The sequence below is a fragment of the Macaca fascicularis genome, chromosome 6 (assembly GCF_037993035.2).
Source record: "Macaca fascicularis isolate 582-1 chromosome 6, T2T-MFA8v1.1".
Taxonomy (NCBI): Eukaryota; Metazoa; Chordata; class Mammalia; order Primates; family Cercopithecidae; genus Macaca; species Macaca fascicularis.
The window spans coordinates 79,219,351-79,236,684 of NC_088380.1; the positions used below are offsets into that span (position 1 = coordinate 79,219,351).

The 17,334-nt window shown below is 37.3% G+C and overlaps 1 protein-coding gene across 2 annotated transcripts in view; it reads right to left on the reverse strand.

Annotated features, from left to right (window-relative positions):
- The window catches only part of ANKRD31 (ankyrin repeat domain 31), a 160,933-nt gene that overhangs the window by 137,238 nt on the left and 6,361 nt on the right, over positions 1-17,334 (reverse strand). For both annotated transcript variants that reach the window (XM_045393864.3, XM_005557174.5), the window contains exons 2-3: positions 17,033-17,106; positions 8,565-8,674 (exon numbers count right to left, since the gene is read on the reverse strand). In XM_045393864.3, coding sequence (XP_045249799.2) covers positions 8,565-8,674; positions 17,033-17,106 — 184 coding nt within the window. The remainder of the gene's footprint in view (positions 1-8,564; positions 8,675-17,032; positions 17,107-17,334) is intronic.

Genomic DNA, 17,334 nt, shown 5'->3' on the forward strand with positions numbered 1-17,334 from the left:
TGGTATTCAGTAAGTGTTTGAAGTACCTGGATGAATTGCTAACAACATTTGCTTAAGATATCTTTCTTTCAGAGTGAGGTACCCAAACTTGGTCATCTATATAAATATTTTAAAATATTTCCAAATATCCATACAATTGTCTTTTAGAGGGTTCCCTCTGGACATATGGTACCATCTGTGTACTGCTTCAGTATTCTTAAATGTTGACATCCACTCACTAGGATCTAAACACAACTTAAATACACAGCGATTTAACCACTGAATGAGAATTGTCTTTACTCCAGCTAAGTTAGGTGCTAAAACCCCATTTTCATCCTACTTCTTCCCAGAAATATTCTTTTTTTTTTTTTTTTTTTTGAGACGGAGTCTCGCTCTGTCACCCAGGCTGGACTGTAGTGGCCGGATCTCAGCTCACTGCAAGCTCCGCCTCCCGGGTTCACGCCATTCTCCTGCCTCAGCCTCCTGAGTAGCTGGGACTACAGGCGCCTGCCACCTCGCCCGGCTAGTTTTTTGTATTTTTTTAGTAGAGACGGGGTTTCACCGTGTTAGCCAGGATGGTCTCGATTTCCTGACCTCGTGATCCACCCGTCTCGGCCTCCCAAAGTGCTGGGATTACAGGCTTGAGCCACCGCGCCCGGCCAGAAATATTCTTAAGTCATTGCAACTTCTGAACAGAGACAGCAATTTTAGGAAACAAGTTAGGATGAGTTAAAGAGCCAGGAAAAGTATACCATTGGCAGTAGTGATCAGCTCAGTAGAGTCAGGGGTACCTAACTTTAGAAAAATGACATTGCATTTGAGTAGCCCAGCAATTTATTACTCAGTGAGGCAGCTAGGAGGAGAGAATGTTACCTGCCCACTGGGGCTTTAAAAGACCATGCAGTGCATAATCTCTCCATTAGTTCTGGCCTTGCCATCCCTGATCCTTCTTCTATTACACACTCATCAGACAAGCCTGTGGTTATTTATTTCCCCTTCAAAGTTCTCTTTAATGCTCATTTTAACTGATTCTCTCTCTGAATCTGGATAAACGTAGAAGATGGAGGCTGCAAAAGGGAAAAGGAAAGTGAGATTCAAGTTGTATTTACAACTCTCAGATAAATAGTCCTGAGGTAAAAGAAGCAGCCTACTGGTAATAATTGTATAATTCAATTAATCATTACTCCCTGTCAACAAGTATCTTCTAGATGATCAAAAACTGACTATGAGACCAGTGATGCCCACTGTATTAGTCAGGATCCTCCAGAAAAACAGAACCAACGGGATGTGTACATATGTAGAAAGAGATTTATTATAAGGAATTGGCCCCCACAATTATGGAAACTGGCAAGTGCAAATATGCAGTGTGACCTGTCAGGCTCGAGAGACAGAGAGCCAATGGTATAGTTCCAGTCTAAAGGTCAACAGGCAGAGAAGCAGAACAGCCAATAGTACAGATGAAATTTAAAGGCCAGCAGGAAATCATCTGGGAGAGCGAATGGTGCTGATAAAATCTAAAGACAGTCTGCTATAGAATTCTCTCTTACGGGGAGAGGCAGGTCTTTTTGTTCTACTCAGGTCTTCAACTGATGAGGCCTACCCACATGATGGAGGGCAGTCTGCTTTACTCAGGTCCACTGACTTTAATGTTAATTTCATTCAAAAACACAGAAATATCCAGAATAATGTTTGACCAACTATCTGAACATTCGGTGACCCAGCCAAGTTAACACATAAAATGAACCATCATGCCCCCCTAATTTTGACACACCCATGTCTCCATTATCTCTCCAGGCATATCACTAAACTCTCCAAACAAACCAAAATCTATTCATGCAAAGTTTTAAAACTGCTTGCCATATAGCATACATGTAAAGAACTACAAATGGTATTTTATAAGACCCAACAAAAATGAGGAGAATAAAATATTTTTAAAGATTGCTGCCTACATTTAAAAAAATCAAGATGACATATATCAAATCAAAGATCCTCTATTTCTTCATTGTTTGTTCTTATTTAAAATAGCTCATCATTTCTAAAATGTCTTCTTTAAAGTTGAAATGTCAATATTGGTATCTGGGGAGAATTTATTTAGAAACCTGTTTCATAATTATTTAGAATTTACTTAGAAATCTAATTCCAGTTGCAAAACAACAAATTAAAAAAAAAAAAAAAAAACTCTGAGAAAGTGCCTTTTCAGGTATCTTAATTTCTTTATCTGATAAAGTCAGTTTCTCTCATATAGTTAAATTTCAAAAGGTTTATTTTGATAGGATAAAAGAAAACAATGAAAGAAGCAACATTCATCAATTTATAAAAGAGTATTAATTAAAATTTACTACAGATGTTCAAACACTGGGATTACATTACCTTTTACTGTAGACAAAAGTGGGGATATAAAAGAAAGTTAAAGGAGGTATCTATTTTTCCAATGAAAGTTTTTAAAAAATAAACAAATATCCAATACTTCACTTATCCTTCTTAACGTAATTTTACAACAAGCCCATACTCAGCAGATGGCTACTTTACTATCTGATGATAAAGTTTTGAAGAATACATTTATTAACTCTTCAAGTCCTTTAAGGCGATTGTTCCAAGCTGACTGAATATTAGAAATTAATTGGAAGGTTTTTGAAAACTGAACATTCCCAGGTTCCACCCAAGTATGGGTCTGAGCATCCATATATTTAAAAAGCTACCCAAATGGGTCTGATAATCAAACTTTTAAACTATGTTCTGAGGTATAATACAGTTCCTGGGACAATAATCACATAGCAAATGTGTCTGAAATAAACGGAAAGAAAAATAATTATTATCTCCTATTTCACACTTACTGAAGCCAGAGGAAATAAATGTTATGTTTTCTGATCTCAGAAGTTACAAAATTAATTTTTAAGTGAGTTATTAGAAGCCAGATATAGAGCTCTCAATTTCAAGGAAAGATATTTGGTGTTAAATGTTTTGGTTTTTATCAGAGATCATTTATTTGATACACTTTCCTAGGTATGATATTAAGTAGACCTTCATATTAACTTTTGGGAAATGCTGTCAGTTTCTGCTACTACAATGTATGTATCTTCTCTTCCCTTCCTTATCTCTAGTTAGCTAACTTATTTATACCAGGGTGCTAACAGATTCATTCCTTACTTTTCCCCATGACATTTACTTTAAAAAATATATATATATATATATACTTGAGATCTTTCTAACTTTTTGATGTGGGTGTTCAGTGCTATAAATCTCTCTCTTAACACTGCCTTAGCTGTGTTCCAAAGATTCAGGTAAGTTGTGTCTTCGTTCGCATTAATTTCAAAGAACTTCTTGATATCTGCCTTAATTTCATTATTTACCCAAAAGTCCTTCAGGAGAAAGTTGTTTAATTTCTGTGTAATTGTACGGTTTTGAGCAATTTTCTTGGCCTTGACTTCTATTTTTATTGCACTGTGGTCCAAAAGTGTGGTTGGTATCATTTCAGTTTTTTGAGTTTCCTTAAAATTGTTTCATGTCCGATTGCAGGGTCAATTTTAGAGTATGTGCCATGTGGCAATGAAAAGAATGTATATGCTGTTGTCTTCCAGTGGAGAGTTCTGTAGATGTCTACTAGGTCCATTTGGTCAAGTGTTGAGTTCAGGTCCTGAATCTCTTTGTTAATTTTCTGCCTCAATAATCTGTCTTATACTGTTGGTGTGGTGTTGAAGTCTCCCAGTATTATTGTGTGGGAGTCTAAGCCTCTTCTTAGGTCTCTAAGAACTTGCTCTATGAATATGGGTATACCTGAGTTGGGTGCATACAGATATAAAACAGTTGGGTCTTCTTGTTGAATGGAATCCTTTACCATTATGTAGTGCCCTTCTTTTTCTTGCTATGGACTAGGGAAGGGAATGCCCCTCTTTGTCTTTTCTGATCTTTGTTTCTAAAAGGCTGTTTTGTTTGAAATTAGGACTGCATCACCTGCTTTTTTCTGTTTTCTATTTGCTTGGTGGATTTTTCTCCAACCTTTTATTTTGAGCCTATGGGTATCACTGTATGTGAGATGGGTCTCTTGAAGACAGCTTATCTCTGGGTCATACCTCTTTATTCAGCTTGACACTCTGTGCCTTTTAATGGGGACATTTAGTTCATTTATATTGAAGGTTAGTATTGATATGTGTGGATTTGATCCTGCCATCATGTTGTTAGCTGGTTATCATGCAGATTTGTTTGTATGGTTGCTTTATACTGTCACTGGTCTGTGTACTTAAGTGTGTTTGTGTTGTGGCTGGTAACAATCTTTACTTTTCATATTTAGTGCTTCTTAGGAGCTCTTGTAAGGAAGTTCTGGTGGTAATGAATCCCCTGAGCATTTGCTTGTCTCAAAAGGATCTTATTTCTCAAATTAACAACCAAACATCACAACTAGAAGAACTGGAGAAGCAAGAGCAAAGCAACCTCAAAGCTAGCAGAAGACAAGAAATATCCAAAAATCAGAGCTGAACTGAAGGAGACAGAGACACAAAAACCATACCAAAGATCAACAAATCCAGGAGTTGGTTCTTTGGAAAAAATTAATAGGACAGACAGAATTCTAGGTAGACTAATAAAGAAGAAAAGAGAGAATATCCAAATAAACATAATTAGAAATGGCAAAGAAGATGTTACCACTGACCCCACAGAAATGCAAATAGCCATCAGAGACAACTATCAACACCTCTATGCACATAAATCTAAAATTCCAGAAGAAATGGATAAATTCCTGGACACATACATCCTCCCAAAACTAAATCAGGAAGAAATTGAATACTTAAATAGACCAATAAAGAGTGCTGACATTAAATCAGTAATAAACAGCCTACCAACTAAAAAAAGCCCAGGACCAGAGAGATTCACAGCTGAATTACAACAGATGTACAAAGAAGAGTTGGTGCCATTCCTACTGAAGTTATTACAAAAAATTGAGGAGGAGAGACTCATCCCCAACTCATTCTATGAGGCCACCATAATCCTGATACTAAAACCTGGCAGAGCCACAACAAATAAAGAAAACTTCAGGTTAATATCCTTGATGAACATAGATGCTCATCAAAATTCTCAACAAAATACTAACAAACCAAAAGTGAATTAGCACAACAAAAAGCTAATTCACCAGGATAAAGTAGGCCTTATCTCTGGAATGCTTCAACATATTCAAATCAATAAATGTGACTCACCACATAAACAGAAATAAAGACAAAAACCACATGATTATCCCAACAGATGCAGAAAAGGCTTTCAATCAAATTCAAATCATTTCATGTTAAAAACTTTCAATAAACTAGGCACTGAAGGAACATACTTCAAAATAATAAGAGCCACCTATGACAAAGCTGCAGTCACCATCAAACTTCATACTGAATGAGCAAAACTTGGAAGCATTCCCCTTGAAAACCAGAACAAGATAAGGATGCCCTCTCTCACCACTCCTATTCAACATAGTATTGGAAGTCCTGGCCAGAACAGTCAGGTAAGAGAAAGAAATGAAAGGCATCCAAATAAAAAAAGAGGAAGTCAAACTAACCTCTGTTGGCAGATGACATTATTCTATATCTAAAAAACCCCACAGTCTCTGCCCAAAAGCTCCTTGAGCTGATAAGCAACTTCAGCAAAGTTTCAGAATACAAAATTGATGTACAAAAATCAGTAGCATTTCTATACACCAAGAGCAACACCAAACTGACAGTCAAAAGTAACACAGTCCCATTCATAATTGGTAAAACAACAACAACAAAACAAAAACAAAAACAAACAAAAAACCAGGAATTCAGCTAACTAGGAAGGTGAAAGATCTCTACAATGAGAATTACAAAACACTACTCAAAGAAATCATATATGACCCAAATAGAAGAACATTCCATACTCATGAATAGGAAGACTCAATATTGTTAAAACGGCCATATCACCCAAATCAATTTACAGATTCAATGCTACGACATCCTTCACAGAACCAGAAAAAACTATTCTAAAATTCATATGGAACCAGAAAAGAGCCCGAATAGCCAAGGCAATTCTAAGCAAAAAGAAAAAGCAGGAGGAATCACATTGTCTGTCTTCAAACTGTAAAAAGCTACCATAACCAAATCAGCATGGTACTGGTACAAAAATAGAAACATAAACCAATGGAACAGAAGAGAAAGCCCAGAAATACAGCTACACACCTATGACAATCTGATCTTTGGCAAAGCTGACAAAAACGAGCAATGGGGAAAGAATTCCTCATTCAATAAATGGTGCTGGGATAACTGGCTAGTATATACAGAAGGTTGAAACTGAACCCCTTTCTTATACCTTATATAAAAATCAACTCAAGATGGATTAAAGATCTAAATATAAAACCTAAAACTATAAAACCCTGGAAGATAACCTAGGAAATACTATTTTGGACATAGGAACTGGCAAAGATTTGGTGATGAAAATTCCAAAAGCAACCACAAGAAAAACAAAAACTGACAAATGGGACCTAATTAAACCAAACAGCTTCTGCACAGCAAAAGAAACTATCAACAGAGTAAACAGGCAACCTACAGAATGGTACAAAACGTTTGACAGGCAACCTACAGAATGGGAGAAAATGTTTGCAAACTATACATCTGACAAAGGTCTAATATACAGAATCTACAAGAAACTTACACAAATGTATAAACAAAAAACACCTCCATTAAAAAGTGGGCAATAGCCGGGCACAGTGGCTCACGCCTGTAATACCAGCACTTTGGGAGGCCGAGGCGGGCAGATCACCTGAGATCAAAAGTTCAAGACCAGCCTAATTAACACGTAGAAACTCCATCTCTACTAAAAATACAAAAAAATTAGCCAAGCATGGTGGCACATGCCTGTAATCCCAGCTACTCGGAAGGCAGAGGCAGGAGAATTCTTTGAACCTGGGAGGCAGAGATTGCGGTGAGCTGAGATTGTGCCATTGCACGCCAGACTGTGCAACAAGAGCAAAACTCCATCTCAAAAAAAAAAAAAAAAAAAAAAGTGGGCAAAATACATGAACAGACACTTTTCAAAAGAAGACATACATGTGGTCAACTAGCATACAAAAAAATGCTCAATGTCACTAATTATTCAGGAAATGCAAATCAATGAGATACCAGCTCACACCAGTCAAAATGGCTATTAAAAGTTAAAGAATAACAGGCCAGGTGCAATGGCTTATGCTAGTAAACACAGCACTTTGGGAGGTCAAAGTGGGCAGATCGCTTGTGGTCAGGAGTTTGAGACCAGCCTGGCCAACATAGCAAAACCCTGTCTCTGCTAAAAATACAAAAATTACCCAGGCATGGTGGCACGTGGTAGAATACTATGCAGTCATAAAAAAGAATGAGATTATGTCTTTGCAGCAACATGGATGGAACTGGAGGCCATTATCCTTAGCAAATTAATGCAGAAACAGAAAACCAAGTAATGCATATTCTCACTTATAAGTAGGAGCTAAATCATGAGAACACATGGACAGAAGGAGGGGAAACACAGATACTGGAGCTTGCTTGAGGGAGAATGATGGGAGAAGGAAAAGGTTCAGAAAAAAAAAAAACTCTCAGGTACTATGCTTAGTACACAGGTGATAATAATCTGTACACCAAAAAAATTTGATTGTCAGAAATCTACATGCAGTTTGAAATGACATAAATGTCAAAATCATATTTTAAAAGACAAAAAAAAGTAAAAATTATTAGTGTGTGTGTGTGTGCGTGCGCATACACATACATACACTCACACACAAGACAACAGAAGTGTCTTTTCAGTGGCCTATATCTCAAATTATACCATACAGGCTATATCTTCTTCACAAGTTTAAGAATAATCCCTAATATAAAATGGAGATGAAACTCATAATTATTACATCCTATTTTAACCTCTATTCCTCTCATATCTGCATCTCTGCTAAAGGGCGAAAAACATAAGAGGTATAAGAGTAGACAAAAGAAAACACAGTTCACTTTTGAACAACACAGGCTTGAACTGTGTGGGTTCACTTACACATGAATTTTTTTCAACCCCTGCCACCCCTGGGAAAGCAAAACCAACCCCTCCTCTTTCTCTCTTTTTCTTCCCCAGTCTACTCAACGTGAAGATGATAGGATGAAGATCTTTATGATGACCCCCTTGCACTTAATGAACAGTAAATATATTTTCTCTTCTTTATCATCTTAACATTTTCTTTTCTCTATCTTGCTGTGTTGTAACAATGCAGTATATAATACATATAAAAGACAAAATATGTATTGACTATCAGTAAGGCTTCCAGTCAACAGTAGGCTATTAGTAGTTTAGTTTTGGGAGAGTCAAAAGTTGTATGTGGATTTCTGACTGCACAAAGGGTCAGCATCCCTAACTCCCAAATTGTTCAAGGGTCAACTGTATTTTAAATCCTCCCTCCTAAAACAATTGTTTTCATCAAAGTTTCAGCAAAGAAATAGAATGACTGGTTAAGAAAGAGGTAAAAATTAATAAGAAAAGAGGAAAGAAGCAAAATAATAGACAAAAAGAATAAGAATTAGCAATTTGCCACTCTGATAGCATTTCCAATTTTTAATGAGTGTGTATTCAATCAACACGCTACACACCTGTAATATTGTATCCTCGCTAAGAATAGGCATCATCCTATTTTTACTCATTTGCTCTTGCAGATCCTCTTTGAGCTTAAATCCAAGCTGAATCTCAGGAGAAGGCATGCCTAGAATGAAACATAATCATAAAACGTTGGCAACAGTTTTATTGCTCTGCTTGGCAATGGCCCAAGAATTTTATAGGCATGCAAAATGTCATTAAGAATCATCTAGAATATCATAATTTCTTTTTTTATTTCTTCTTAAAAAAAGGGGGATATATGTGCAGAACGTGCAGGTATATGTGTGCCACACATAGGTATATGTGTGCCATGGTGGTTTGCTGCACCTATTGATGCATCCTCTAAGTTCCCTCCCCTCACCCCTCAACCCCCAACAGGCCCAGGTGTGTGTGTGTGTGTTCCCCTCTCTGTGTCCATGTGTTCTCAATGTTCAACTCCCACTTATGAATGAGAACATGCAGTGTTTGGTTTTCTGTTCCTGTGTTAGTTTGCTGAGGATGATGGTTCCCAGCTTCATCCATGTCCCTGCAAAGGACTGAGATTGTGGCTGCATAGTATTTCATGGTGTATATGCACCACATTTTCTTTATCCAGTCTATCATTGATGGGCATTTGGGTTGGTTCCAGGTCTTTGCTATTGTAAATAGTGCTGCAGTAAACATACATGTGCATGTGTCTTTATAGTAGAATGATTCATAATCCTTTGGGTTTACACCCAGTAATGGAATTGCTGGGTCAAATGGTATTTCTGGTTCTAGATCCTTGAGGAATCGCTGTACTATCTTCCACAATGGTTGAACTAATATACATTCCCACCAACAGTGTAAAAGCATTCCTATTTCTTCACAGCCTTGCCAGCATCTATTGTTTCCTGACTTTTTAATAATTACCATTCTGACAGGCATGAGATGGTATCTCCTTGCGGTTTTAATTTGCATTTCTCTGATGATCAGTGATGTTGAGCTTGTTTTATATGTTTATAGTATATCATAATTTCTTAACTGCCACTTTTATCTGTTAATATTTTTTAATTATTAAGAGGAAACACATATACTACATTGAATGAAATAATACTTGATATTTCTTTGTCTCAGGATGAATAAAGGCAATCAATACGCATAGAAAGTACATAGATAACTTTCCAAGTTCATAGAAAAATATCCAAAGAAATTACTAGATTTTTGGTTTTTGAACATCTGAAGCAACAATGGAAAGGAAAGGAATATAGAAATATACCCCCGTATAGATCACAAGATGAGAATGGATTCAAGGAAATCCAAACAGTAGTAAACAGCTTGTTATAGACCGAATGCCTGTGCACACCTGCCCCAGCCAAATTCATATGCTGATGCCCTACCCGCCAATGTGATGATAATAGAAGGTAAGATCTTTGGGAGGTAGTTGGGTTTAGATGAGGTATTGAGGGTGAAGCCCTCATAATCCCTCCTGGAATTAATATCCTTATAAAAAGAGAGAAAAACCAGACCTCTCTCTCCCTGAGCACAAAGAGGAGGTCATGTGAGCACACAGCAATGTAGCAGCCATCCGCACAATCCAGGAAGAGGGTCCTCACCAAGAACCAAATCTGCCAGCACCTTGATTTTGGATTTCTCATCCTCCAGAACTGTGAAAACTACATGTCTGTAGATCGAACTATCCAGTTTATAGTATTTTGTTATAGCAGCCCAAGTTGACTAAGACACAGCTCATCACACAACACAGGAAAAGGAAGAGATCTCTCAGAAATAACTATCTATCTATCTATCTATCTATCTATCTATCTATCTATCTATCTATCTAACTATCTATCTATCTACACATACATTTCTTCCATTAGAATTCCAGAAAACCACCCAGTTCAGAGAAAAACCCACTAACAAAAGTTGGAAGAAGGTAAATCGGAAGAACACTGTGATTAATGTCATACTGCATTGAGCTTGCTGTTTGTACCAAAGAAACTTAGGATGAATGCTGTGGCCAATTACTCTGTATGACAGGATATCTTCCCTACCATATATAGAAATATATTATACTAAAGTTAAGGATAATAAAATAATGTAGTGACAAAACAGTCACAGAAATAGTCAAACAGGTCAATGAAACAAAACAATAAGTAGAAAATGGACATACATACATACATATATATGGAAATTTAATATATGACAATGGTATTTTAAACCATGGCAACAAGATGGATTATTCAATAAATGATATTGGGAAAATTGGTTAACCATTTCAAAAAAATAAAGTTTGAACCCTACCTTTCTCATATGCCAAAATACTCCAAATGTTAAAAATATAAAAGCTATAAATATAATCAATGGAAATAAAGATTAAAAATATCTCTTTATGGTTTTGAGATCACTGAAGTATTTCTAAGTCTGATAGAGAAAGAACAAACCCTAAAAGAGAAGACCAACAGCTTTTACTACACAAAAACTTAAAATTTCTTCACTGCAAAATATATCATGAATAATATTAAAAGATAACCAGAAAACTGGGTAAAACTATTCACAATATATATGACAAAGATTTGCTATCTTTAATATATAAAATGCTCTTATAAATCAATAATAAAATGAAAATAATTTGGAGACAGATGCAGGCAATTCACACACACAAAAAATTATGAATTATCAATATTAAAATAGGCCTAACACTGGTATTCTTTGAAAATGCAAAACTAAATCAGATACTTTTTATTTGACACAGACTGAATTATGTCCTGTATTGATTGTAGGGAGAAGGAGACATCTTTTTAGGGGGAAATATATGTCAAGAGCTGAGCACAAAGTTTTAGATAGTTATTCTAAGGAAATAATCAGAAAAGCAGGCAAAGGTATAACTATTAATATATTCATATTTTGTAATAGTATTGAAAAACATTAAATATCATTAATTCATTAAATAAGGTACATTCATACAATGGAATTGTTGGGAATAGGCCCACCAAAATCTGGCCATAAACTGGCCCCAAACCTGGCCATAAACAAAATCTCTGCAGCACTGTGACATGTTCATGATGGCCAAAACACCCATGCTGGAAGGTTGTGGGTTTACCGGAATGAGGGCAAGGAACACGTGGCCCACCCAGGGCAGAAAACTGCTTAAAGGCGTTCTTAAACCACAAACGACAGCATGAGCAATCTGTGCCTTAAGGACATGCTCCTGCTGCAGATAACTAGGCCAACCCATCCCTTTATTTCAGCCCATCCCTTCATTTCCCATAAGGGATACTTTTAGTTAATCTAACATCTATAGAAGCAATGCTAATGACTGGCTTGCTGTTAATAAATATGTGGGTAAATCTCTGTTCAGGGCTCTCAGCTCTGAAGGCTGTGAGACCCCTGATTTTCCACTTCACACCTCTATATTTCTGTGTGTGTGTCTTTAATTCCTCTAGTGCTGCTGGGTCAGGGTCTCCCTGACCAAGCTGGTCTTGGCAGGAATAATACGTAGCAATGTAAAAGGATGAGGTAGACTCCAACATGGACCTAGTACCTCTTTTGTATACCAGCAGGTGGAGAGACTCCGTTGATCGCCATGGTCAACAAAATCCCTAAGGACTTTTTGTTGACCAAGGAGTCAATACTAAGAACAATGACCATATTAATTTGAAGGCAGCAGGCAGGATGGTCATGTGGTACAGTTTAGGATTAGGAGTCATACACCACTTAGTAAACTAATGAAAGCCTATTGTGAATGACAGGGTTTGTCAATGAGACAGATTAGATTCCAATTTGACAGGCAACCAATGACACAAGCACAAATGTGGATGAAGATAAAACTGATGTGTTCCAAGAGGAGATAGGAGGTGTCTACTTAAAAGAAAACCTAAGACTCCGACATGTGGTTTCAGGTGAGACCTAGCATACTGACAGCTATGGTGGCTATGGTGAGAAAGGTGGAGGAGGCCTTCTGCTTGAGAAGGGTAGAGGGAAAAGTAAAGGGGACTTTGTCTTACACCTTAGGTATGCACTCAGCCACAATGCATAGAGCACCAAGGAGGCTTTTGAGATCACTGATTTGAGAAGGCCTTGAACAGCATTTCTGGACCTGCCCTGGGCCAGAGGGGAGCCCAGTGCCCTGAAGGGTGGGTTCCGGACCTGACAGCATTCACCACAAGCTGACTGAAGAGCCCTAGGGCATTAAGTGAACACTGGCAGTAGCCTGGCAGTATTCCGCCTTGGACCTATAGTAGTGGTGGCCATGGGGTTGAGGCTCTTCCACCCATGGAAAGGGGAAGGAAGAGTGGGAAGGACTGTGTCTCTTGGTTTGAATGCCAGCTCAGCCACAGCAGAATAGAATACCAGGTAAATTTCTAAGGGTTTTTATTCCAGTCTCTGGCTCCCAGACAGCATCTCTAGACCTGCGTGAGGATTAGGGGAGCTCACTGCACTGAAGGGAAGGACACAAGCCTGGCTGGTTTTGCTACCTGCTGATTGTAGAGCTGTAGTGAACATAGGTGGTAGCCAGGTAATGGCTACAGCAGGCCTTGGGCAAGACTCAGTACCCTGCTGGGTTCAGGTCTGAATCAGTGGTGGTGGCTATGGGAGTACTTTAGGTCTATCCCAGTGGTGGACAGTATTACCCTGATATCACAGAATGGGAGAAAATATTTGCAAACTATCCATGTGACAAGGAATTAATAACCAGAATACCTAAGGAGTTCAAACAACTCTATAGGAAAAAAATACAATAATTGGATTTTAAAATGGGCAAAAGATCTGAACAAACATGTCTCAAAAGAAGACATACAAATGATAAACAGATATATGAAAAGGTAGTCAACATCATGGATCATCAGAGAAATACAAATCAAAACTACAATGAAATATCATCTCACTCCAGTTAAAAATGGCCTTTATGCAAACAACAGGCAATAACAAATGTTGGTGAAGATGTGGAGAAAAGTGAACCATCATACACTGTTGGTGGGAATGTAAATTAGTACAATCACTGTGGAAAACACTTTGGCAATCCCTCACAAAAACAGAAATATAGCTACCATACAATCCAGCAATCCCACTCCTAGGTATCTGGGATTTTCCTTTCCAAAAGAAAGAAAATCGGTATATTAAAGAGATATCTGAACTCCCATGTTTATTTTAGCACTATTCACAAGAACCAAGATTTGCAAGCAACCTAAGTGTCCATCAGCAGATAAATGGATAAAGGAAATGTGATATATATACACAGTAGAGTACTATTCAGCCATGAAAAAGAATGAGATTCTATCATTTGCAACGTGGATGGAACTGCAGGTCACAAGTGAAATAAGCCAGGAACAAAAACACAAACTTCACATATTCTCACTTATTTGTGGGAACCAAAAATCACAACAATTGAACTCATGGAGATAAGAAGTAGAAGGATGGTTACCAGAGGCTGGGAAAAATATTGGGGGCTGAGGAGGATGTAGGGATGGTTAATGGGTACAAAAAAATAGAAAGAATGAATAAGACCTACTGTTTGCTAGCACAACAGAGTGAGTAGAGTCAAAATTAATTAATTGTACATTGTAAAATAATAAAAGAATATAATTGGATTGTTTGAAATATAAAGGATAAATGCTTAAAGTGATGGATACCCCATTTACCCTGATGTGATTATCATGCCTAAATATCTCATATACCCCATAAATATATAACCTACTATGTACCCACAAACTTAAAAATTAAAAATTAAAAAAAGAAAGAAAACCTGGTACTTTACTCCATAACTCTATTTTTACAGACCAGAAATACATTCTCAGTTAGAAAACAATTTCATTCTACCATATCCTAATATAGCATAGTTTTCTCTAGTGTTTCATTTTCTCTTCTCTATTCCTTTACTGCAGGGGTCCCCTATCTCTGGACCATGGACCAGTACCCATCCGTGGCCTGTTATGAATCAGGCTACACGGTAGAAGGTAAGCAGCAGGCGAGCCACCATTATTACCTGAGCTCCACCTCCTATCTCATCAGTAGTAGCATTAGATTCTCATAGGAGTGCAAACCCTACTGTTAACTGCACATGCGCGGGATCCAGGTTGCACACTCTTTATAAGACTCTAATGCCTGATGACCTGAGATGGAGCAGTTTCATCCTAAAACCATACCCCCAACCACCATCCTTGGAAAAATTATCTTCCATGAAATTGGGCCCTGGTGCCAAAAAGGTTGGAGACCGCTGCTTTACTGTACATAAAGTAACTAGTGTATGTACACAAACATATTGCATTCTTTTGTTTTACTATATGGCCAGTGAAAGGTTTTGACTGACATCAAATGAAGTTAGGAGGGAAAAAAACACTGGCTATGTGAAAATACCCACTTTCTCCATTAGTAGCATGCTCACTCAGCTCTTACCTTTATAATGCAGTAAGTTCTTTTGCTCTATTTTAACACACACACACACACAAAAAAAAACATAAAAATCCTTGCATGCCTTGTTTGACTGGAGAATTTTAGTGTTTTTCATTTATCTTTGCAAAACCAAGGACAATTTTATAACTTTTTTTGTATGTAGATGTTGAATGTAGAGCAATCTGTCATTTAGTAGAAATAAATGAGTCTAAAAAATGATTGCTAGTTTTCCTTTTGAATCATGGATCTTGTGCTTAAATAAACTTCATTGGGAGTAGAATTATAGGGAAGAGTAAGGAACATGACCTTTCATTTTCTACATGATATACTTTTATATTTTAATATTTTTAATAACCAGCGACATAGTAAAGATTTATCCATTTGGAAAAGAAAAAAAAATTAAACTTGGTTGGAATATTGAAACAGACCTCTAACTCCTTTCTAGTGGTACTTTATACATCATAAGAAGGCATCCTGGAGATCAGTATTATACACTGTCCCTTCCAATTACATGTGAGAAAAAGCACTCCAAGATGAAACTGTAACTTCCCACCTAGGTATCAGGTGAGATGATGTACAGTGAAAAGACTGTGAACCATAAATACACAAAAGTTAGAAGACCTTTGTGGATGTTTAGGAATTTTGTTTTTCTATTTCACACTTATTTCCACACATCCTCCAAAAAAAGATTTTTTTAAAGGCTCACAGGAAGAAACTATAAAGAGAAACAACCTATCATTTAAACAACTACCACAGAATTGGTCTTTCTGAACAAGGACTATCGGTGATAGATTTTTCTAGAAATGTTTAAATCAACCTAGAAGTGGCCTCAGGAAGTTTAGTGAATTGGTAGAAGAAAGGCACGTTTACAATACATATTTACTAAGGATGTGTGTGCCCTAATTTTAATCTAGAAAAATAAGACTGGTTATTAAAAAGCATTATTTACTTTTACAAATAGACAGGTTCTAGGGTTAGGCTAGAGATTTGGAAAAGAAAAAAGGTTATATGGGTGGCACTTCAATACCTCCATTGCCCTTTCTAGGAATCTTTAGCATCTTGTGGAAGTTATGATCCCCAATGCTGTCCCTAGTCTAACAGGCCCTAATAAACTAAGTCTGTTAAAATTAAGGAACAAGACTAAGGATGAAAAGAGGAGTTAATGAAATGGTAATCAGCAGGTCCTTGAATAACTTCATTTCAACATTGATTTTAAAAAATCAACTCACGCCTGTAAACCCAGCATTTTGAAAGGCCGAGGTGGGCGGATCACGAGGTCAGGAGTTCGAGACCAGCCTGGCCAATATGGTGAAACCCCATCTCTACTAAAAATACAAAATTCAGCCGGGTCTGGTGGTGCGCACACATAGTCCCAGTTACTCGTGAGGCTGAGGCAGAAGAATCACTTGAACCGAGGAGGCAAAGGTTACAGTGAGCCGAGATCATGCCACTGTACTCCAGCCTGAGCAACAGAGCGAGACTCCGTCTCAAAAAAAAAAACATCAATTCCCAGCATGGGCCACTGTCTGTGGAATTTGTATGTTCTCCCCATGTTTGCATGGGTTTCCTGCAGGTACTCCAGTTTCTTCCCACATCCCAAAGATGTGCCTGTTAGGTTCAGTGGCATGTCTAAATGGTCCCAATACAAGTGTGTGTATGTGTGTCTGTGTGTGTGTGTGTGAGTGTGTGTGTGTGTGTGTGCGTGCGTGCATTCTTCAATGGAGTGGCCTCCAGTCCAGGGTTGACTCCTGCCTTGAGCCCTGAGCTGCCAGGATAGGCTTCGGTGACACTCAACCCTGAAGTGGAATAACTGGGTAAACAATTACGTTACTCGTTTGTATTAATCTTTCTTAAATGTATATATAGCTCACATTTGTTTCAATGTTTACTATCAGAAGTGTGTTGGTATTTATTTAGGTTCAGTGATGTTCTTGTGACCAGAAATATGTTATAGAAGCTTAACGGTTATTTATAACAATTAGCTTATGGTAAAATTGGTTTCCTTATAATTTATTTTGCTTAACGTCTCAGTTTCCAAGAACCTATCAATGACATTAAATGAGGACTTACTGGGAAACTAAAGGGACTACTTAATGAAAAGAATCATTCTCACCTTCGCACATTCCTCTTGTATCAGGATGCAGACTGAACTCAGATTTAAGAGCTGTGTCTTGATCAAACAGCAACCTTTCAAATACCAAAAGGGAAGACACAAGTTGTTAATGTATCTTAAACAAAGACTACATTTTAACCATCATTTGTATTATACCAAAGCTTGCTAAAATTCTTAGTTATACCACTATTAATGTTTCTATTTCAAAGTGTTATTTCAGAAATGTACAATTTGATTGAAAACACACCCAAGATGAAAAATAAAGACTCATGTATATAGTCATGTTAATTTTACAAATATTC